This window comes from Amphiura filiformis, chromosome 2, assembly GCF_039555335.1.
Source record: "Amphiura filiformis chromosome 2, Afil_fr2py, whole genome shotgun sequence".
Classification (NCBI taxonomy): Eukaryota; Metazoa; Echinodermata; class Ophiuroidea; order Amphilepidida; family Amphiuridae; genus Amphiura; species Amphiura filiformis.
In genome coordinates this window covers 5,588,025-5,611,254 of record NC_092629.1, presented here as the reverse complement: position 1 = coordinate 5,611,254, position 23,230 = coordinate 5,588,025, and the positions used below count along the sequence as shown (strand labels likewise).

The window sequence follows — 23,230 nt, the reverse complement described above, 5'->3', positions numbered from 1 at the left end:
TTGCGCCTAAGAGCTTATTGATTTTAAACGACATTGTGTCCATTCTGTGGAATTGTGGTTTTCTTGATATGAGTGTTTCTAAGGTGGAAAATATCTGCTTGCATCAACATCATCACCATCATCATCATCATTGTCTTCATCATCATCATGTTGCCTTCACTGCCACTGTCATCATCATCACAATCACACCATCATTATTACCATCTTCATTAACTTCATCATCATCATCATCATCTCCATAACTGTGACCATTGTCATCGTCGTCACCACCAATGCTATTAGCAGCAGCATCATCATCATCTCTATTATAATGTCATCACCATCATCAATGACCATCATCATGTTACCTTCACTGCCATTATTTTCACCATCACTGCCATCATCATCATCATCGTCAACAGCAGCAGCTGTTTCATCACCATCATCATCATCATCATCATATTGTCTCTGCCATCACTGTTATCATTATCACCATCATCATCACCAGCATCTTCAGCGCTACTGTAACATCATTTATTGGAATTGTTGTGTAGCAGTTTTAGTTGAAAATCTGGGTTTTGGGGTTTGGTGGGTTTTTGTTACAGTTAATTTTACAGTCAACAACATGAGGCTTATTTGAAAAACAGCCAATTGCTCATGGGGATTTTATGGCAATTTAGTTTATAGAATTTAGTCTACTGAGCTGTGTACTTGACCCTCTGTTGTTGTTTTACCATGAATGATGGCCTATGGCATTACCTAACATCCTGTCAGATAGTCTCTCTTGTGCATTACATAGCGATGTTCAGACATGTCAAGCCTTGGAAAGATAGCATGTCTTGCTTCGGCATTTTCAAAGAAGTGTTTTCAAATTACGCTCAATTTCTACAAAATGTAACACTATTTCTTGTTTTAACTTCTTCGGATTTTATAAGTTTTATTCTGGAAAATAAGGAGTTACATCATTGATTGACTAAATATTTAGCCTTTCATTCTGAGTAAGGTTGAACTATGTGTTTTTTCCCAGTACAGCGGTAGAAAAAAGAAATCATTTTCGTTACTTGAAATTGTGCTTTTTGAAAGCCCCTCCCATCACCATTACCATACTTTAGAGATGCAGTGTCCACCAATGCTGTTGATCTCTATACACCCTGCTATGAAAGACAGGACCTTAATCTCCCACACAGGGGCAGTAGATTTCAAATCATTCAGTTAACCATTCAGGTCAACCTCATGTCTTCCATGGGGGTGGGGGTGGATTAAAATGGAATATTAAATGTGGCCATGCTAGTGCTAACTTGTATTATTTTGTTGTGTGACGCATTTACAGAGGCTTAAAATTCCTGTGTGAATTGCATTGATACACTTAGCCTTCACTGATGCCGATTCCCAATATTTACAGAAAAATCAAGAGTTATATTTTCATCAGAACTTTCCTCGACTTCGTCTCAAGTTGATTACATCAAACATTTCAAGGCACGGTTCTTTAAAGGGGCACTTAGTAATCCACAGCCTCATCCCCCAACTTGCTTAAAAAAAGTCAAGATTTTCATACCATCAGAAACCTGGGACTACATCATGATTGTGTGCATTTAAGCTTTCTTGCAAAATCAGTCGTTTGACAAAGATATCATCCATTTGTATTTTCGGGCTGTTGACTGCCCAAAATTACAACACAGTAGCCCATGGGGTGTTGTAATATAAAAATTGGGTAACTCACCAATTCTTAACCAGATGAAGCTGACAAATTGACATACTTATTTTTATGAAACAGTTGGTGCTTGTGATAGCCAAAACACTGCATTTATTTTCCTTCACACACTTCATGACCTTCAAATTGAAATTGGCCAATTTGAAAATTAGGTCGGTCGAATGGTAAGCTTAAGGGTCTTACAAGTTAGCATCCTTTTCGTTAGGTAAATGGAAGAGAGAGTACTTCACCATGAATGGAGGAAGCCAGGTCCTCCAGCCTTCCAATATTGACTCAAAAGAAGGATTTATAGTGTAAATATTCTCTGGACATAGTCTTCGTCATACCACCGCTTGTCTTCATATGTACAAGGGAGCTATGGGGATGCTTGGGAAGGTCAAGATGTTTATTAGTTTGATATTGATAAGAAGGTGATGATGTATAGCTGCTTTATGGACATGGGTGTTCTCTAATTAAAATAGTTGCTATAATTAAAGACAGAGATAAATGCAATTTATCGCGTCTGATGTCACTGTCAATTACGATCCTTGATTGGTTTACACAGGTTAATCAGCGCGTAAAAGGAAGACCGATCTATCTGGTGCTGATCGGAGAAAAGGAATAGCAGCAAATGGCGAAAAAGTTCGTACTTTTACGAGGCAAAAAGCAGCTTTTCTAGGGATTGTGGACATGGTGCCTTCACCAAAGAAAGTTTCTTACTATAAAGCCCTAACTTTTTAGATGGTTTGCATGTCGAAAGGTGCAAAATCAACAATAAGGCGCCCGGTTATAAATCCGCGTTCAGCAAGTCATCATCACGACACTTGTAAACAAACCGTGCTCGAGTTTGATTGACAGGTGACGTCAGACGCGATAAATTGTCTTTATCTTTGTCTTTCATTATATGTAAAGTTTGTTCGGCCTATAATAGCAATATAGCATGGTCAGCAGACATTCAGCCAAATTTATATTTTGACATCTGTAACTAAAAACCTATCCTTATCCTTAGTGCTAGTTTGGACTGAGAAAACCACACTAATGTGCTATTATCCTCATAACATTATGTATTGATATTGAATGGCGTACACGCAGTTGGGCGCAACACTACGCTAGTTGCGTGTTGCATAATATGTGACTGGCGTGCGTTTATGTGAATTGATATGAGCGTAAGTTAAGACTTTATTGACACATGCAGTAACAAAAAAAGGAATAATTTCCACCTATTATAAGCCAAACAAACTTTAGTAGCAGTCAAGTTCAATCAGAAAGGCCTTAGACTCAGGTACATTGGCATGTGGTGATGCAATTTTGAGCCCTAATGTAGTCCCTGTTTGTGCTTATGAAATAATTGAGCTTATTGATAATTGATCATGAGCCAAAATAGTGAACACTTCATATCTCAAGGTGGGCATTTTCATGTCTTTCTGCATGCGGCAGCTTCTAATAGATAAACCCATATGGGGTATTTACAATGTTATAATTTGTTACAGCGAAATCCTTTGGTGAGTATGCCCGGTTTGACGTAAGTGGCTTGATATTGGTCCTTATCTGGTGGAGTGAACAGGAAAGTGATGTTGGCATAAAGAAACAAATTGGGTTAATGTTAATAATTCTGTTGAAAATGAAGCTTGAACTATCTAGAGTATGTGGTTTAGATGTCCAGGCAAAACAGCGATGTCTTGACTGGAGTCCTGTGGTTAAATACCAGGAAGGTACTCAAGTTTGCTTTGGGTGTGAATAAAGTAGACTCGTCCACTTCTTTTTCCAAAAAATTTTGACCCATCGCTATTTCTACCAAATTTAAGGCCCTTTGCACTTGATTATTAGTTTCCTGTTAAAGATTTTGAAAAAGGAACGAGGTGACTTTTAATTATTAATTATTAATTATCTTTTATTTTCTTTATTTATTTTGAACTATTACAAGCAACTATTGACTCGTTTTGACTAGAGCGGGCATTTAATTATTTCACAACAATATTTGATTTTATAAATAAGTGAAGGTGGAGTTGTTCATTCATCGTTATTGTTGATATTATTAAAGTCAACAAGTAGAAGTACCCCGGTAGTTGAAAGTTATTTTAAAGGAGAAAATTAGAAATAAAAATAAAATAATTAATTAATTATTTTGAGATTTTCAATTTTGGACGCGGGCGGTAAACAGGAAACTAATTATCAAGTGCGAAGGGCCTAATAACAAATTGCCAAAAAATTTTGACAAATATTGTAAATTTTGTCTACATCTAGCAAATTTGGGGTATTTTTTGTGTATGTTTTGGAATATTAATGACTTCATAGATATATTCTTTGTATTTACAAATTTGTTGTGGAGCCACCATAATTATAAAAAAAAGTGTAATTCTACTTTATTATTAGTCTTTTTAAGGGGGTACTACACCCCTGTGGTAAATTTATGACTATTTTTGTATTTTTCTCAAAGACTAATAACACACTGGTAACAAAAGTTATGTATATTATTGGGGCAAGGAATCCAATTACTATACTGAAATTTCAGTGACTCAAGACAAGCGGTTCAGTAAATATGATAGGAAATGAGGTACATCCTAGCGGTACCTCATTTCTTATCATAAATAACCAACCATTTGTCTTGGGTCACTGAAATTTCTGTGTAGTAACTGGATTCCTTGCCCCTATAATATACATAACTTTTGTTACCAGTGTGTTATTAGTTTTTGAGAAAAGTGCAAAAATAGTCACAAATTTATCGAAGGGTGTAGTACCCCTTAACTGATTTAGTTTTTGGATCATTTATAAAATTATTATTATTATTATATTTATTATCTTTATTATTATTATTTTGCATCACCACAACAACACAAAACAGTCTTGGTGACTGCACTTTTTTTCTCTGATAGCTGTCATTCATACATTTAGTGGTGTCATAAATCCAAATATACTTCATTCTTCTATTTATACCTTTAATTGTAAGCACTTTTCTGCCCCAGTATATTTTGAGTAAAAACAAGAAAACACTTCAAAATGTAAACAATCATATCACATTGGTGTTTTACTGCTAATTTAACGCCAGTGGCTGTGTAACCTGCGTTTTATTGTTTCCCAAAAACAGATACATTATGAAACCGTCCACTCCAAACAACTTATAATTACCACAAGAGGTTAGGCTATTGATGTAGTCAAATAATAACTTACACAGTTTTTTATCAGCGTTACAAATTTCTTTATCAAAGTTGAACAATAAGACTTAGATACTATTTACCCTAAATTGAAAAGAATCAATTACTTTTCATATTCAATTGTAGTTTTTATCGTCTTTATAATACACCCTGGAGCTCCTAGATACTGTATAAGTGATAATTTTCATGCTATGTCTATTTTCGTACTTTTTGCGTTTGAAGCAGCTAACATGAAAATAACATCACATGAATATATTCCTTTTATGTATAGTTCAGTGTATGGAAGCTTAGAGTCACAAATTTAAAAAGAAGTGAACCTGTTCAAAACTTGCAAAGTGTGAAACATTGCACACACAAATTTCCACTTTTACAGCAAATGAACATTTTCAGACTACATTTATTTTTGCGTTTGAAGCCGATACTGCGAAAATATGAATGCGCAAATATATTTCTTTTGTGTATAGTTCAATATACGGAAGCTTAGAGTCCCAAATTTAAAGAGAAGTGAAACAGTTCAGTTTTGTGTAGTGGTTCTTGGATTAACCCTGCTGTATAAATTAGAGAAAATTTGCCAAATTTTGTGTAATTTTGTGTAAAAAAGGCAGTTTTACATCTCCAGAGCGTAAGCTTTGAGGTATCATACAAAAATGTACTGTATCAGCCAAATCTGTGCCCTCGGCTATTCCACCTAAGCACTTTTTCGAGGACCACATGAGTGCACTTTTGTAAGGAGAAAACAACTATTTGTTCTTGGCTTTAACTTCACAAAATCCATGCGAAGGAAATCATGCAAAGGAGAGTTACAAAATGCTGTATGTTACATCCAGGTTTGCTGTATCATACTTCCATTTACCATAGACTAGAAAAATCTATACTTATACTAGCCAAAATGATATAATCTCTGATGGCAAAGTTCTAACCTCCATTCAATAACCATAGCTCAAAATTTGACCTCTAGTTGTGGAGTATGAGTTATTGTACCCAAGACACCTATATACATGTAGAAGCCTATTTGGGTTAATGAATTGTGTACTGCTAGATGAGGATGTTTGAGATGCTAGTGAATGTTACCCTTGGAACACAAGAAGGTTGTAACTAATTGGTGGCTATTGCAAATAATTTATGTGTTCTGTAAATTTGTTTTGATTTATTGTTTTACTTGTACAATAGTAAAAGAAAGTACAGCACTTCAAATTTCTCATAACCCCATGGCCACTACAGGCCGGATAATCGGCCTCCAAAATCTATTTTGATCAGTTACAAAGAGGCCTATATCGTAACATCAATCAGAGATATGGTAAGAATAAAATACTGAAGGTTTTTAGCTTAAAATTGCTATAAAATCTGAAACCTCCATTTTTATTGGTTACTCAAATGATTATATCACGTAATTAACCAATCAGGGGCATTGTAAGAAAGACTTGTTGCCCATAGGGTTAACATACATACATACTAATGTATAAAAAAAAAGTATGATATTCAATGAGTGTGTATTAGATAAGACATTTTTCCTATATAGATCATTAGCTATAGTTTGGGTTTAGTTATCTGAAGAGATAAGTGTCCTTAGTCTTCCAATTTTTAATAATCTACATCCTTCAACGATACAAACATTACCAGCCATGTATGAAAGAAACAAAGGTATAAGAAAGTATGATATTCAATTATCTGGGATTAGATAAAACCTTTTTCCTGTATAGAGATCAATTAGCTATAGTTTGGGTTTGGTCATCTGAAGGGTCACTCTTCAAGTGTCCTCAGGATTGTCCAGACAATGGTCAGTAACACCTGTGGAAGGTCCTTAAGATATCTTGAGACCCTTGAGTTATACCTACATGGACTATTAGTTTAAGGTGGGTAGCAAAATCAATTTGATTGAAACTTTGTTTATTATAACCTCATCATCATTGTGTCCAGAGATTTTTTAAGTCAAGCATATTCAGGCATTAACTGCAGAAATTCTAAGAGATAAATGATAACCAAACTTTGGCCAGGCATAAGTGATTCAGTGAAGGGGGTTGCTGTAGATTGCTGTTCTGGGCATTTTTACAGGAAAGGCAAGTGTAACCGACAGTCAGGTTTTTACCCTGATTAGAACTTACTGTAAGACGGTTCATGGGTCATCTGCCCCACCTTTACCAGATGAGCCATGGGAGAGCGGATGAGATTTTTTTTTTCTTATGGGGAATTGAACCCAGGACCTCTAGCACCAAAGCACCTGAGTAGACGTGCAAGATCCAAGTGAATTCTTGTGAAAAACATTTGCTTTATAAATTTTGTATATTGAGGAGAATGAATTGATTCTTGTAAATTCTTCAGCGAGAATCGGAATGGATTCTCGCAGTATGTAACAAACTTTAAGCTTTGAAATTCGGGTCAAATCAGATGTACGGTTCCAAGGGTAGAAATTTGTTGCACAGTGCGAGAAGCAAACTTGCAAACGTTTACAAGAATCAAGTTCAATTCGCACACATTCGCAAGAATTAATTTGCAAGTTTTTGCTGAAATTCTTGCCAAGCAATTCTGGAGAAACATTACAGCCTTTACAGTTTCTTCGTATTTCTTTCTTTTTACTGTAAGAGGAAAATGGCTGTATGTTACAAATGCATTTTTATGTTATTTTCATGTTTTGTCTTTCAGAATTTATGCCTGAAACTTAACCAACATGTTCATGGCCTAAAACATAAACTTATCAGTAACCTTAATTGGGCTTAATTTTAAACAACAACACAAAAACCCAAAAAGTTCCAAAAACACTTTTTTGGGGGAAGCAAAATTCCTTTCAAGTTCAAAATGGACTCCCTTTTGAAGGAGTTTTTTCCCAAAGCATGGGGTATCAGGGACCTTTGGTCAATATGATAAAGGTTATTAGTTTGGAACAAATTGGTTTTGTGTTATAACCAGCTTAAAAGTAGAGAGGGATGATCAGGGAGATTTTACTTCTTGATGACCCAATTAACCTGTCATTCATAATTATTTTCTTATCATTGACACAAATTGATCAAATTTACGCATCAATTGATACATTTGAAAGCAGAGCCACTTTATTTTGGGTGGTAGGTCTAGGTTTGTTTGAATGAGGATTCCAGTAGCAAATCTGTAATTTGTCTCCACTGAATGAGTTTAATGACTTCACTGGACTTGGCAGTAGGCTATTCGCTGTTGTAGTCCGACGTCACTTCCTGCCGAGGTCACAACTACTTCCGTGGTGATGGATCAAGCGGTTGCATGACGACGCTATCTACGCTGTACACGTCAATGTTCTGCTGTTTGAAAATCAAGTTTTAGCCATTTCTTATGGGTTTCACTGCCTAGTAAGCTTTTTTGCAAGATGTTTTCCTTCTGAAATCATGAGGTTTCAGGTCTTAAATATGACTGGTAATTTAAAAATTTGATAAATAAATTCCATACATTGATATCGCCATTACGGTTCTCATGAAAGCGTGATCCAGTCGCTATGGTAACACCCCGGGGTCACCAATATGATGTCATGTCTACGATAGGGAATTTGCAAATTGCAGTCTGTACAGTGGTCACAGTGGTACAGTGATGGAATCATGAGGAGAAGGGTTTGTGTTTACAACATGTGCTTACCAAATATACAAAAAAGTATACACACTAAAACTAAATTTAAAAATAAAAGTTGATGGATGGAGAATGTTGTAAATGCATATTTTGAAACCTCATTCAACACAATGCAACTTTACTTCCCAAGGTTATACAGATTTGAATGGAAAATGAGGGCATTTCAAAAGTGACAATTTTGGGATCTTTCCTCTTTCAGGACGATTCCCACCCGCTACTTTTACAGGCCCAACAACACTCACTTTCCATGCACATAATTAGCATGTTTTCAGATGTTAATTTTGTCACTTTTGAAATGCTCTCTTTTTGCATACAAATTGGCATAATTTGGAAAAATTAAGTTGCAATGTGCTGAATGAGGTATCAAAATATGCAGAACAAAATTCTCAATATATTGACTAGTTTTATGAGCTAATGAGCGCCATAGACTATGCCATAGTCGAATTTTATTAAAAATATGTTATTATTAGTCATGATGAACCCATTTCGTTGAACTCAAAATTATACTGATGTTTATTAAAATTAAAGTATTCAATAGTAAAATGGTCATAAAGAGTTAAAAATATCAGACGATTAGTGACAATAAAAGTAATTGAATGCAACATTATCTTGCATAATTATAACGGCTCACTTTAATACTGAACAATTCTGATTTTGGAATCTACCAGTTTATTGATAGCGAACCCCGAAATTTCGACTATGAACTTTGAATTGTAAGCAGAACTTAACCCCCTGGACTTTGCTCTCTAAAAACACACTGTCAAGCATACTTGTTTTTCAGACCATTAACCACAAGTACGCGCTAGATGTTTGATGAGAGATTAACTTTCGCGTCAACTCAAAAGCGCCGCAAATACCACATACAGTTGTTTACGGTGTAGTTAATGGTAATGGCGCGGGCCCAGACGATTTAAACCATAGCGAGGTATGGGCGACCAATCACAAGGCAGATCCATTTAAAGATGCATTACATCATGGCCAATTTTAGTTAGGCCAGAAATTGGCCTAACTCTCCATAGAGTCCCGTGTTAAAAATCTTAACCGCAAGGCAATGTCAGTAGTCCACTTGGGAAGCTAACAAACAGAGGGAGTAGGGTGACTGATCAGATGTGAAAATCTATCAATTGTGCACACATTAATTAAATCAGAGTTTTAAGCTTAAATACAATATCCAGAGTATGCACAATGGGCAAGTGGACTACGGGGTAGTCTAATGAGCGCCATTGAACATTTCGAAATGATTTTGACGCAAAGACATAAATGTAACTGATTGATACTTCATTGGGTATTTTAGGTTTACTGAGTTTAAGATGTTGATTTTAAAATGGGTACTTTTTGTGTGCAGTAAAATACAGACTGTGTGAATGCAACTCTATGTCCTTGAGGCCAAATGAGGCATTTTTGAAAATTGAGTTACGAGCATCATTACCTTATCCAAACAAGGTCTAGCATACTTGGTTCTAAAGTTCTGAAGTTTTGTGATATCTATTTCCTTATTTTTTTATTCCATATTTTTGCCTTTATCTCAATTTCAAATTTCCCACCTTTGGCCCCCATGGACCAGATCGTGTTATGAATAATTCAAATCATCTTGGAATATTGGTTTGGTAGGAGTTGTAAAAAATACTTAGAATCCAGTAGAGAAACCAAATTTGGTACAGTGGCGTAACTAGGGTTGGTAGCGCCCGGGGCAAGAAACAAAATTGGTGCCCCTACCCCCCCCCCACCCGAAAATATCTTATTCTTACATGTATATCAATTCTTGAAACAATTGCGCGCGGAGCCCCCTAGTTACGCCACTGATATGGTATATACACTCTAGCACCTAACTTGCTACAAACTCTTCAGTAAATATCCTAGTATATACAAAACTTGTTCAGCACAAAACTTGCAAAGGGATAAAACCGACATAACAATGACAAAATATGTGTAACCATTACAAAATTTACATTTTCCCAGTAGCCAATCAAAAAAAGCTATACACTAAAAGTAACCCTATGTTGACAAACGTCTTACCAATCAGCCATCATAATGCCCTAATTTATCAGCCTAATTTTGCCAATTTTTCATTATCGTCTGCAGTACATGTAGCAGCACCCCATCCAGTTATCATAGTTACATGAAACCCCACTTTTCATCAATCTATACCGTCTATTCAAACCAAGTAGGGCATTAATTGTTATTAATTAAGACACCTGTAAAGCGATATCCCCAGTATCCCATAATTTAGGCCATGATGGGGTTCTTGCCCCTTCTCCTGGGGACTATGCGGTGTGAAATGGACCCTTGAAATCATCAGCCAGGCTCCTTGAGTATGTCACTCATTCTGAGTGAATGAATTGAAGAGGGCACTTCAGTTTCCAGCTGGTTGAACTAGCGAGGTAAAAATGATGGTCTGCATTGCCTGGCGAGAGAGACCCACCAATATGTACATCAGACATTGAATTAGGATTGTTTTCTTTGCTTTTAAAACCATATTTAGACATACAGGATGTAAATGTGTTTAATCTGTAAGAAATGAAAATAAACACTAGAAAATGAGTAAGATAGAGATTGAAATGGTTGAATAATGCTTAAAGGGGCATGCATGGACTTGTCATCCAGGACTCAAACTGTTAGTTCGCAGTTTTTATCATTTTGAAATCAATTTGACTTATTTATTTTGTTTGATTATATTTAGAAGATAAGAATTCTTCTATTACATCACTAGAAAGAAAGAAAAAGGAATTATTGAAAAAAAAGGAAGGAGCACTGGCACACAGATCAAGGTCTTTACCTTTGGTGCGAGATGTCCCCGGTTCAAAATCTGCACTGAAAATATCAAATCTGCTCCAGTGACTCATGTGGATATGCTGAGGCAGATAACCCCTGATGACCTTGTTAGACGGTTCTGATCAAGGTAACATCTGATTGTCGGCTACACTTTCCTGTAAAAATACCCCAACCCGTCATCTATGGCAACCCCCATCACCAGGTGATTTTGCCTGACTGAAGTTTCGTTGACGTTATCTCCCCTATTTCAGCTGTTAATGCCATATTTTAGCATTTCCATAAAAATAGATTAATTAGTATTTTCTTTTCCATAAAATGTTAGCTTTTACTGTCAGATATGTTCCTTTTAATTTTGAGCCGAACAACTGAGGTAAAGCAATGAAAATTGTAATTTACTACCAGCGCCAATACGTGTTACTCCGTCGGTTGTGCTACGTTACGGCCCTTTGATGTGTGTGTATGACCATCTCGCACACCATGTACGTACTGTGTTATGAACATTGCATATATATATATGCATTCCGACTAATATTTCCATCATAATAATAAACTGTCTTGTTCAGATGGTTTATTCGGACTTTGACAAAACTACAACACCTAAAGTCTTTGATTTTTTGTAGTGTATCTTAGTTTACTAAAGTACATTACAATCGTGTAAAAAAACAGAATTTTACAAATAGCAGCCAATCAGAAAAGCTGTTAGATCTATGCGAAGTGGATTGATAGTGTGTAATTGCATTTGCACGCAATCACTGTACTAAGCGCAGTGCTTTTCCATCTCGGCAAGATTGATCAATTTTCCTTGGAGGTGGATATATATTTTGCTTGAATTTTCCGACATTTTTAGTAAAAATGTTATTATAAAAATAGCAAAAAGCTCAGAATTGTTTCTCCTACGCATGAAATAAGTTAATGCTTATTTAATACTTGTTGCTCAAGATATTGAACAAAATAATGCACTTGTACCGTGATGTTGATGCATATAATGCACCCCACACTATATTTCTTTTTCGTCTAAAAAATATATCAATTTTGTGAAACTAACATGGCCAAAATAATTGTTCTTTTCATATCTCAAAGATGTAGTGCTGCAAAATGATCATGCTTTGTACCGTCTGTAAAAATACCCATCTTTCATCCATTGAAAGTAATTCTACTTTTACAAATTTGCTCTTATTTATGGTAATACAGCACTCATACTCAAGCATTAGCTGAGAGCTTCTCCAAAGGCCTAATCAAACCTATCCCATCTTGAGCATGTTGAGTGGATACTGTATAAGATGAGCAATGCATGCTGCATATTGGGACATTCTAGTTAAAATCCATACACCCTCTATGGAAGATGTGGCCTTAATCTTCCACACAGGGAGTGTGAATTTCTATTGGGGTTACTGGGTGATTCCATTTGAAATTCACACCCCCTGTGTGGGAGATCGAGGTCATGTCTACCATAGGGGGTGTATGGCTTTCTACTTAAATAGCCCATTCTGAGCAAAAAGTATCTCATCTCTAATGGTAAAGTTCAATACTTCCATTTAACAAGCATAGCTCAATAGTTGACCTCACTTTGTTGAGTATGAGTTTTTTGTATCCAACACACTCAAAGGTCATTTTATGCATGTAGAAGTCTATTGGGGTTAAAGAACTGTGTAGTGACAGATGAGAATGTATGAGGTCCAGCTCGCTTTAACTAGATTTTATTTTGTGAATTTATTAGGCTATTCCAGTTGAAATCCATACACTCCCTATGGAAGACTTGACCTTAATATGCCACACAGGGAGTGTGAATTTCAGGTAGGGTTACCTGAATGGATGACTCCATTTGAAATCTGTACCCCGTGTGTGAAAGATTTAGGTCATGTCTTCCATATGGGGGTGTATGGATGTCATCTGGAATAGTCCATTACGCAATCTGATCCAAATAGGCCAATGCAGCAGTTATGAAATTGAGATACAGGTAAAATGCAATCAACTACAATTAGAGGGACTGTGCAAGATGGTGCTGTCTGCAATAGCTGCCATGTGTAATGTATTGTAGATATGTACAATATAGAATGCAGCAGAGTTATAGCCAGCACAGTTTTTATTTAGTGCCTGCTAATTTTAGTTGTTGAGTGTGTAAGGAGGGAGATTAAGAAATGAATTCATCTGTGCTGTAGTTGTTCTCCCTCTTTACGCATAGTTACACCACAGATGATTTCATCTCTTAATCTCCCTGCATAGACAAATTCATCTTGTACTATTCTCTCAGGTAAAAATACAACATCTTGGTTGTAACTTGTGAATTTTCTATGATTTCAAAGGTTTTTTGTGCCGGAGACCAATATATTTATTTGATAATACCAAATATACTGGGGGGCATATATATGGGAAATGCCCCCCAGTTAGAACTCTTGTTTAGAAAATAGAACTCTTGGTTAGAAAATTTGTTGATTTGTCCCCCCCCCCCCCTGAAATTCACTTTGCTGCCCCACCCCTCCCCCCCACTCCCATGCTCACCCGAAAAAAATTCCTAGTGTTGCCACTGTGTGGCTATAACACTGAAATGCAGAAATTATTAAATGTATATAGGGCAGCTGTTACTGAAAGGACCTTGCAATGAACCCCTCAAATTGGTATATTGTTATTGTAAAATCTTATAACTATGCAGCCAAAGATCCCTTATTTTTAGGATCTTTGATGCAACCAAGTATACCATGCGCCAGGGATGCAATGATTTCAGTAATATCACACTTGGTTACATTGCAAGGTGATGCAGATGATGGTAACTCATTTTTCGGATCGTGTCACATTTGCCAGTGATTTTAGTTTGCTCAAATCACACCACAATGAATTCATTTCTTGATAGGCTCCAATATCAGACTGGTGTCATTTATGAAAATGCATCCGGATCATTACATACAAACAAATTTTTGTTCACGATATGGAGGAGTGCAAGCAGACCCTATCTGCAATAGCTGCCGTATTAACATTTGAAACTTCTGCATATTGTATACATACCGCGGAAGGTATACCTGCTGTCAATGGGGGTCAACAATAAGTGTGGGGTTAATTAGCGAACTCGAAAGTAGAGCAGATATCGCAAGCGTACACAAAAGCAGTTTGCGCATAAGCGTTGACAAGTTGAGCACTCTATTTATGCTCACATGAGCAAGGTCGCCCAGTTTGAACACTCTATACTGTCGTCAGCATAATTCAAGCATGCTCAGGCACAGGACTTTCCTACCTGGAGTTTAATAATCTAAGAGTGTATGTATTTAATATTGTGATACCTGGCAGCTATAGCAGATTAGGCCTTCTTGCTCTTACCCTTGATGTAATGGGAAAATTGGGGCATGAAAATAATCTACACTATCTGCTACAAATAAATTACCTTACTTTCTATGATTTCCATTTGTAGAGTAGTGTTTATGACGTTGATGTTCATATTTGTGTATAACCATTATTTAGAGGTTAATGGCTAGGTATGATTTTGTTGTAAAGTCTGCACAAAAAGTAACGCAGCTGTTATAAATACACCTTGCGGGATACAATTTGCGGGAGCACGTGTGGCCGAGTGGATAAGGCGCCCGACTCATAATGCATAGGTTGTGAGTTCGAGCCCCGCTCATGCCAACGTGTTGTGTCCTTGGGCAAGGCACTTTATCCTCATTGCCTACTGGGGGATGTGGTTGGGTTGGGTTGGATTGGATGTTTGTATAGTTGTTTGTTTCAATGTTTCAATGTTGCAATATTGGCGCTGATTAAGCTGCTGCCTGCAAATTGCATTGTGTCTGTTTAGGTGTGTTTAATGTTCAATTCTAGCAATTTGACCTGCGGGTCACCATTAGAGTTTGAAATAAAAAAAATTAAAAAAAACCTTCCTACCTATAGCTTCAGAACTAAGAATTGTTTCCACAATATTTCTACATTATAGAAAGAAGGATGATTTATTTATGTGCATTTTGATACCCCATTTATCAAATGTCGTTCAATATTAACAACACATTAGTGCTTTTAAAGAAAAATACCAGTTGCAGTTTACAGCGATCAATGGTTATTACACAAGCATTGTGGCACGTAAAACCCACCATTTATCTTCGCGCTGACTTCAAATCAATACAAATAACTGCAACTTTTAAATTTGGGTATTTTTCTTTCTAAATACTGCTGTGTTATTAATATTGAATGACATCTGACAAATAGGGTATCAAAATGTACGTAAATAAATCATCCTTCTTATGTAGAAATATGTGGAAACATTAGTTCTTTTAAGCATGCGTTACTTTTTGTGCAGACATTAGTTTAAGTGACAAATATCGGTGCACTTACAGTTTGATTTTTTTCATCATAATACACTTTTCAAATGGCGGGTGCATCATCATAAAAAATATAAAATGACTTGTGCATCTGCATCTGTTCGCTGCTGCATAAAATATTGGTAAAGATAAATCCTACACAGAATTTAGTATCTCAAGGAGGCGGAAGGAAAATATTTGCTACTCGGACGTTTATGCAGTTTGTCAATGTTGATTGTCTGTAGCTGGTCCTTGAAGTTATTTAAGTTGGGCATAAATGGTTGGTTAAAGCATTTCAGGTGGGTAAAATTCTTGGGTAAAACAATCTTTAATAACAGTTCTGGTTTGTAGATCTATACATGAATATAGATGAAATTCCCAGTGCTTTGGCATGTCTTGGTTCTAGATGATTGGTCTGTCCCTTGGTATATATGAGAAGATAAGATTGTCGGGTTTCCTTATGAACAAGCTGTATGAAGGCGGACCAGTGTAACCTTTGGGTTCAGACCTAATGCTCTAAAACTGATTAGGGCCGGTACATTCCCAGGTTTGCCAACCGTTCCGATTTAAAAGTTCAAAAGTCGCAAAAAAATGGAAGAGGCACAAAAATTGGAATATGTAGAAGTTATTCAAGTACGGAAACTGAAAAAAAATACTGGTAAAATAAGAGGTTATTTACGATATTTTTTAAGCTGGGTAAAGTTGTATGTTTGAATTACTTTTGCTTCTATTGAACAACTAGCAATGCATAATAATTCAGTGTGTCCCTGTCAGTTAAAAAGAAGCAATAGTAATTAAAACATACAACTTTATCCAGCTTCAAAAAAACAAAACTTGGTAAGTAACCTTTTTTAACTGGGTGCTTCACTTTAAGTGGACACCGACTTAAGGTGTTTCTATTTCTGAGTTTCAAAGGTTGGCAGTTATGGATTTCAATGAAACCCAAGGGCCCAAATGGCCCCTTGCAGATGTTGGCTTATTTAGAGTATACTCTATGTTTGATAGACCTTCTTGCAACGCAGAATTTATGTTGTTGACATTTCTAAGTTATGTGTAGGAAGAATCCATATTGAACACTTGGATGTGTTACACAGTACCAAAGTAAACACGTCAGGATGTCAGCCTCAATTGGAAGGTACTTGTTAACTCTAATAAGTGGCAAGTGTGTTTTATCATGCTGCTTGTCAAATGAATGATTGTTTCATGTTAATCACCACTAAGTTGTACAAAGTACTCACAAGATGTTGAGAGTGTAGCCTAATGGTTAGGATACATGCCTCTGGTGTGCTGAGGTCTGTGGGTTATGCTTACAGTGCATAGCACACTATAAATCAGTGGGCTTTTTCAGTTCATTTAACTCAATCATCCTCTAAGTTGTACAAAAGATGTTGAGAGTATATAGCCTAATGGTTAGGGTACTCCCAACTGGTGTGCAGAGGCTTGTGGGTTATGCCTACAGTACATAACGCACTATAAATCACTGGGTTTTTTACTCCTGTTAGCTTAATTCTGGTGTTTGATGGTATGAGTTCCAATCTTGCCATATCAATGTCTGTTTTTGTGGAAAGATTGAGCTACAGACCAAACTCTAGATAAAATCTAGACCTATTTTATACATATCCGGCTATGTGATCCTCATAGGAAAATATGTTTTAATGCTTTGGAACCTGAATTTCATGCACGAGGAGAATGCTGAGCTTGTAAAATCTGGCTCAGATTTCAATTTTAAAAGCATCGCAAGATTGCATTGCACTGCGATGTGGCATCTGAATCCGACCTAACACCCCAAAGACTGGCCCTAAACACATTTGTAAAAAAAAACACTCCTTGCTTTGTTTGGGAATCATGCTTTACAGTGTATTTTCTTCTATGGACTCCTCCCACACTACCCATAGAGTACCCCACCCCATTAGGTCCAACCCCCCCCGCCACCTTGCTTACTCCCCCGTCCATCACTTTGATTGACACATGGGAGGACCTCTTCACTGTCTCTCACCAGTAGGTTAAGTCAATTTTGACAGCAACTTAAACCAGTGTTTTTACAACAAATTAAGGGAGTAAAACCACTGGTTAAATACCACACCACTATTGTGTGTATTGTCACCTAAACAATGCCAGGCATTGTTATGCTGTGTATGTTAACAAACCTATAGGTCCACCCACAATTGACCACTTTGCCTTTTAACTTTCTACTGCCATTATTCATTAACCCATTGTGTACAGATGTCGAGTGGAGTCGACGATCATAAAAAATTTACAATATTGTTCAAAAATTTAAAATTATTAAAATTTATTATTATATTTGAAATCAGCATGAAAAATGCATTAAAATGAGTCTAAACATGTCTGGTATTGGGTCAGTGGTTCTTGAGATTGCCTCTGAGGGACTATGTTAAAAACACATCTGTAAAGATAGACATTCTTGTACAGCCAATTCCAAGAGTCAATATGTCAACTTACAGTAATAGCTATTTTTTATTATACTTTTTTATGACATATTTTTAATTCACATTGAATATACCAAATCTGAACTGAAATTAATCTAGTTAGGCAAAAAAAAAAAGGTTTGTCTCAAAGCTTGCGCGCGCATTTGTAAAATCGCAAGATTTGAAAATAAAGAAATGCAGAAATTATTTTTTAAAGGTTTTTTTAATTTTTTCCGGACAAATTTAGCAAAAATCAGAATCACAAAATACCATAAAAATACCCAAGTCGGAAAAAAAAAAAAAAAAATGCATTTCGCTTTGTTTTCAAAACACTCGTGAGCTTTGAGACAAACCTTTTTTTTTTTTTTTTTAAAATTGATTTCTTGAAGTTTGGTGATATTGTTTAGAATATAGATATTTTGAAGCTGTACTTTGGATTAAGTTTTTCTAAATGTAATAGCTGCCTCACATCAAAACATATAGTAAAGTAGAAGAAATGCCATACAAACCTAAACTTAGTGTCAGTAAGAAAAAACAATGTGACAACAAGAATTGTAGCATCTATACTGTTAAAGAGATGTACTATATGATGCAATTATATGTGGCCAGATCAGACCCAATCAGGCTAAAGTCAGCAATAATGAAACTGAGATATGGGCAAAAAGAGAGGAGGAAAAACAATAAAAAACATACGAAAATGGACATATAAAAGGTTCATAATTTTGCAACCAAGTATGCAAGAGGCCTGGCACGCAATTCAACATCAGTATGTGTTGGTGCTGAGCAAGTCAGTAATGGTAGAAACTCAATTTTCACCATTTTCGACTTGAGCCTGCATGGATCAGATCAGGTCACATATAAACACAAGGAGTAAATAAATAAGAAATGAAAAGTTGCCACATAGCAGCCATTGCCTGTATCTCATACCCGTTGGTTGGTGGTAGGGTAGTATGTAATGGGTTAAAAAGAAAGGGAGGTCCTGAAATAGGTAAAGTCAAATAGGCAAATGTTTTGTTGTGTATTGTATAACTGGATGTTTTAGTCTCCACTCTGTCTGCTAAAAGTTTGTTTGAAATCATGGGGTAGATGTATCTAGAATTCTTTTAATTGCTTGATGCATTTTCAACATTTTTCATAATAGGTCATTGCACATTATGATTTGGCCATTCCAATGTGGTATGAGTTTTGTGAGCAAAGGCCTATGAGAAAGTGATCCTAGGGTGAGCCTTCCTTCAGCTGCTACATGTAATGGGAATGTCAAGTTTTTATGTGCCACTGTCTGCTGCAGTGTCAACATTCTAGGCCCACAGTATGACATCTAAAGCCTCCAGCATACTTTCCTGCCGCTGCGGCAAGCGGCAGGGCGTTTCAACCAATGACAAGCCTTTATTGTGTCCGTTTGTCTGCAATGCGCGTGCGCCACGCCGCTCAGCGGCAAGCGGCAGGGTAGTATGAAACCAGCATAAGTGGGCCCTCTGTGATTATCAGGGCATTCAGTTTAAATTAAGTAAATAATAGCATAGAATCATGCACTGAAAACAATAGAACCAAATGAAGCAGAGATGATTTGGAAGCATATCAATAAGCCTTTTTGAAGAATGTTGAACACAAAGTGATGTTAAGATATTTGGGTAAAAGCCTTTTAAATTTTGGAAAATTTCAAAAGGCTTTACCCAATCTGAACAGCACGGCGCCCTCTAGGCTCCTGTTTTGTCTGCTATTCTTCAAAAAGTTTAAAAAGTTGAGTTGAAATATCGTGGAACACCCATTGGTTCGAAGGGTCATTTAAATCCCAAAAGTTTAGATCATAATTATTTTGTTTATGATTAAGCTTAGTGTAAGGGTAAGGTTAAGTTTAGGAATTCAATCATGGTTCACCGTTGTTCATTAGCGATTAACAATGATGCGTCCGTACGTCGTCTACTTCACGAGGGCATCTTTAGCTGCCTGAGTGAAGTAAATCACTTAGACGCGCCGGACGCTTATAGGTTAATGAACGCGTATTACTTATTGGGAGAGAAATTACAAGTTTATTAATCTATTTCATACACGAGAAGAAAAAACACATGATTTTTACTTTTTTTATATAACAAATTAAAAAATGTTGGAAAACAGAACCAAATATAAATGCATCAACCCGCCCGAAAAATGAATCAATCTTACGCGACGCTTGAACGCGAAGCGAAATACTGCACGTAGTACGCTGGAGTGCAATTAGACACAATCAATGCATGGTTTGGATTTTTCTAACGCTTGCTCTGATTGGTTCTCGCTATCTAAGAGTGTATGAATAGTTGTTAATCGGTGATGAGCAACTGTGAAACATGATTGAATCCCTTTCAACAAGGAAAATACAAGCTAAAGATTGTCTAATTCACAATCGAATGGCCGTTTGTCATTGCCACTCAACTTTACAAGAAGATCGGTGATTTCTCTGTTGATATCAGCAATAAAGCTAAAGAATAAAGCGGTAATGTTTAGCTGCTACATCCAACATAAGACAGTGTTTTACGCATAAGTTCCAGGCATGACGAATTTTACGCACACACACGTAATGCATAACCTTGCATTTGTGTATTATGCTACTGGCCTGTAGATTCATCACAGATGAACAACGCTTGGCTCCTGTACCAATGTATAGGAAGAGTTGTTGAATAAGGGTTTATAGGGCTTAGTTTATAGGGTAGGGTGAGGATTACGATTCATAATAACCCTGATGGGTTTGTCACACTTATGAACCTTTGAATTAATGAGGTGTAACTGAAAAATCAGCAACTGAAAGTGCAACAGTCTACAGTGGTCAGCTGTGCATTGAATGTCAACAGAACTAGCAATACCATGCTACAGAAACAAAGCCTACATGTATTTTTTTTTCAACAAAATCAGTGAGCTTGTTATTCTAATATCTGTTTGTTATGCTAATAATCTATGGAAAGAAAGGGACATCTGATACATACAGTTCTAATAACACTGACCACAGCACTTCTTATTCAGTTACATCTGGGGGAAAAAGTTTTGACTAATTTGTTTGTTTTGTTTGTCATAACTTCCGATATTGGACAAAATAGAATCTACCTATACCTCAACCCTCTCCATACGGGTGTAGACTGCAGACGACAAGAAAACAAATTTCTTAGGAATTCATAAAATTTTCAGAATTGTACATTTTATGACCATATTTGAAATCAGTATTAAAATTGCATGAAAATGAGTACGAACAAGCCTAGTATTGGTTCAGTGGTTCTTGAGATAGCACTTGATATTTTGAGAAAATATCTCAAAACTTGGGACTTTTTATGTTGAAGCCCACCCATGTCCAGCATGTAAAACATTAACATTGGAACCAATTGTTTGGACTTGCTTAAAATCACACGATAAATTCTACACATTTTGCCCCTTATTTTCCCATGTTTGACCAACCAAATTCAATGTCCGAAATCATTGTATACAATTGAATAGATCGCCACGGTAACACTACACAAGATCAAACATTCCCAGGGGCAAGTTTTGTAAGAGCTTTATTGATTTCTTGTGTTACCCTCGTACTCACGGCTTGAGACTATTGTTACACTGACACCGCATATCGTCTATACAAACACACAATTCCGTTGTTATGTATGGTGACCAATTAGGGTATGTTGCATTTTGATGTCGCCCTGAGGCAACCCGTCAAACTTTTTCCGCCGTAATCCCTAGAGACAGAACAGGGGTGTCAAATTCCGCAGGGTAGTAAGCTTACAGATTTAAGGGGTAGAGTAAATTAAATGGCGTTTACACTGGGGGGCTTTGTTGTACGACATGTCAGATCTTGGTAATTTAAAACTAGCAAGCATATTAGACCTGTTAGGGAGAACAAATGAGCCGTGGATTTAATTTAATAAAGATGCGATCGTTTAAATTTGCGGTGATCAAGACGAGCGATTAGTTGTGTAATCTGAGGGTAATTGTTTGATATGACGGGATATTAGCAAGATGTCAAATGCGCTTAGTATGTAAACCTATATTACTGGTGTTTTATAGAATGTATAAATATGTTTGAATATTTGTTAATCTTTGTTAAGGCAACATGGTAACAAGATAGACTCCCGGGATAGACTAGCATTATTTGTCATGGTATTAGGGTCTTAAAACGGTTTGTGCAAAGTGATTAATAATTGGATCCATTGGTACTAACCTTACTGTCAAACATGTCTTATGAGAAATATTATAAGCTTTCATCTCATACCAAAATCTGCATTTTAATGGGGTAAAATCAGATTTGTGAAATTTTAGACTTGAAATTTGTGTCGTTTATACAGTATGAACAAAAACCTAGTTTGGTGGTTCTGTTACAGGTCTCTGGGCCATATACAGTTTGCTTGTAGAATTTAAACCACAGGAGCAATTTCTGGACTACTGTTCTCTGGGCTATTGTGATGCATTTTTGCTTCTAGAATCCAAAATGCTGGATATCAAAATTTTTAAAGAACAATTTCAATTGACTATCCCCATAAAATTTGTACCTTTAATTTGCTTGATTTCTTATGTTATATTTGCTATCTTCTATGATTTGATGCAACATGTCTCATTTCTTATCTTGCTTGTGATTGGTTAATTTGTTATCTCATGTTTCTTATCTTGCTTTTGATTGGTTAATTTGTCATTTCAGGTGGATACGGAGGGACACCATATCAAGATACAAGACGACAGCAGTACCCAAACAGGTGAGAAACCTGAGCATAAGAAAATAGTAATGGCCTCCATCAAAAAAACGCTGTACTGTAAAAGTCTTCAAATTGCAAACTGGTCTTAGGCCAAGAAAAAAATTGTTTGCTTGCCCTCAAATGAATTTTAACAATTGGGTCGGTCGATCGGGATTTCTTTTTTTTTTTTTTTTTTTTAATTACTAGCATACCCTACTGTTTGTATCAATTAAGGCTCAAAATATGTTGAACTAAAATGTTGAACACAAGCTCTAAAATACTTTTTTTTTTTACATCTTCAGAATGCGAAAATTTGAAAAGAAAAAAAACCTTTTTCAGGAATTTCCAAAAATAGGGCGGTATTCTTTTGTACAGTAAATAGAAAAGAAAAAAAAATTCTGATTTCCAAAATTAGGGTCGGTCGGTTGGGGGCAAGCAAACATCTTTATTTTTTTGGCCGGCCTTTATGACAATGAAGCACACCAGTTTCTGAGAACATAAGGCCTTGATCAAACTTATTCAATGAACCATATCTCCTTTACTTACCCAGCAAATCTTCCACTCAGTTTGTGAGAAGAGGTCTCATAGAGCCTTTTAGTTAAATCTTTCCTATATCTTTGAACTCTTCCTATTTTTTTACCTATATTGTTACAAAATAATAATTCTA

The 23,230-nt window shown here is 36.3% G+C and overlaps 1 protein-coding gene across 1 annotated transcript in view; it reads left to right on the top strand.

Moving 5' to 3' along the window:
* LOC140145814 (5'-3' exoribonuclease 2-like) overlaps positions 1 to 23,230 on the top strand; it is a 119,648-nt gene that overhangs the window by 47,339 nt on the left and 49,079 nt on the right. Inside the window, exon 29 of the mRNA XM_072167493.1 lies at positions 22,530 to 22,584. Within this exon, the coding sequence (XP_072023594.1) occupies positions 22,530 to 22,584 (55 nt within the window). The remainder of the gene's footprint in view (positions 1 to 22,529; positions 22,585 to 23,230) is intronic.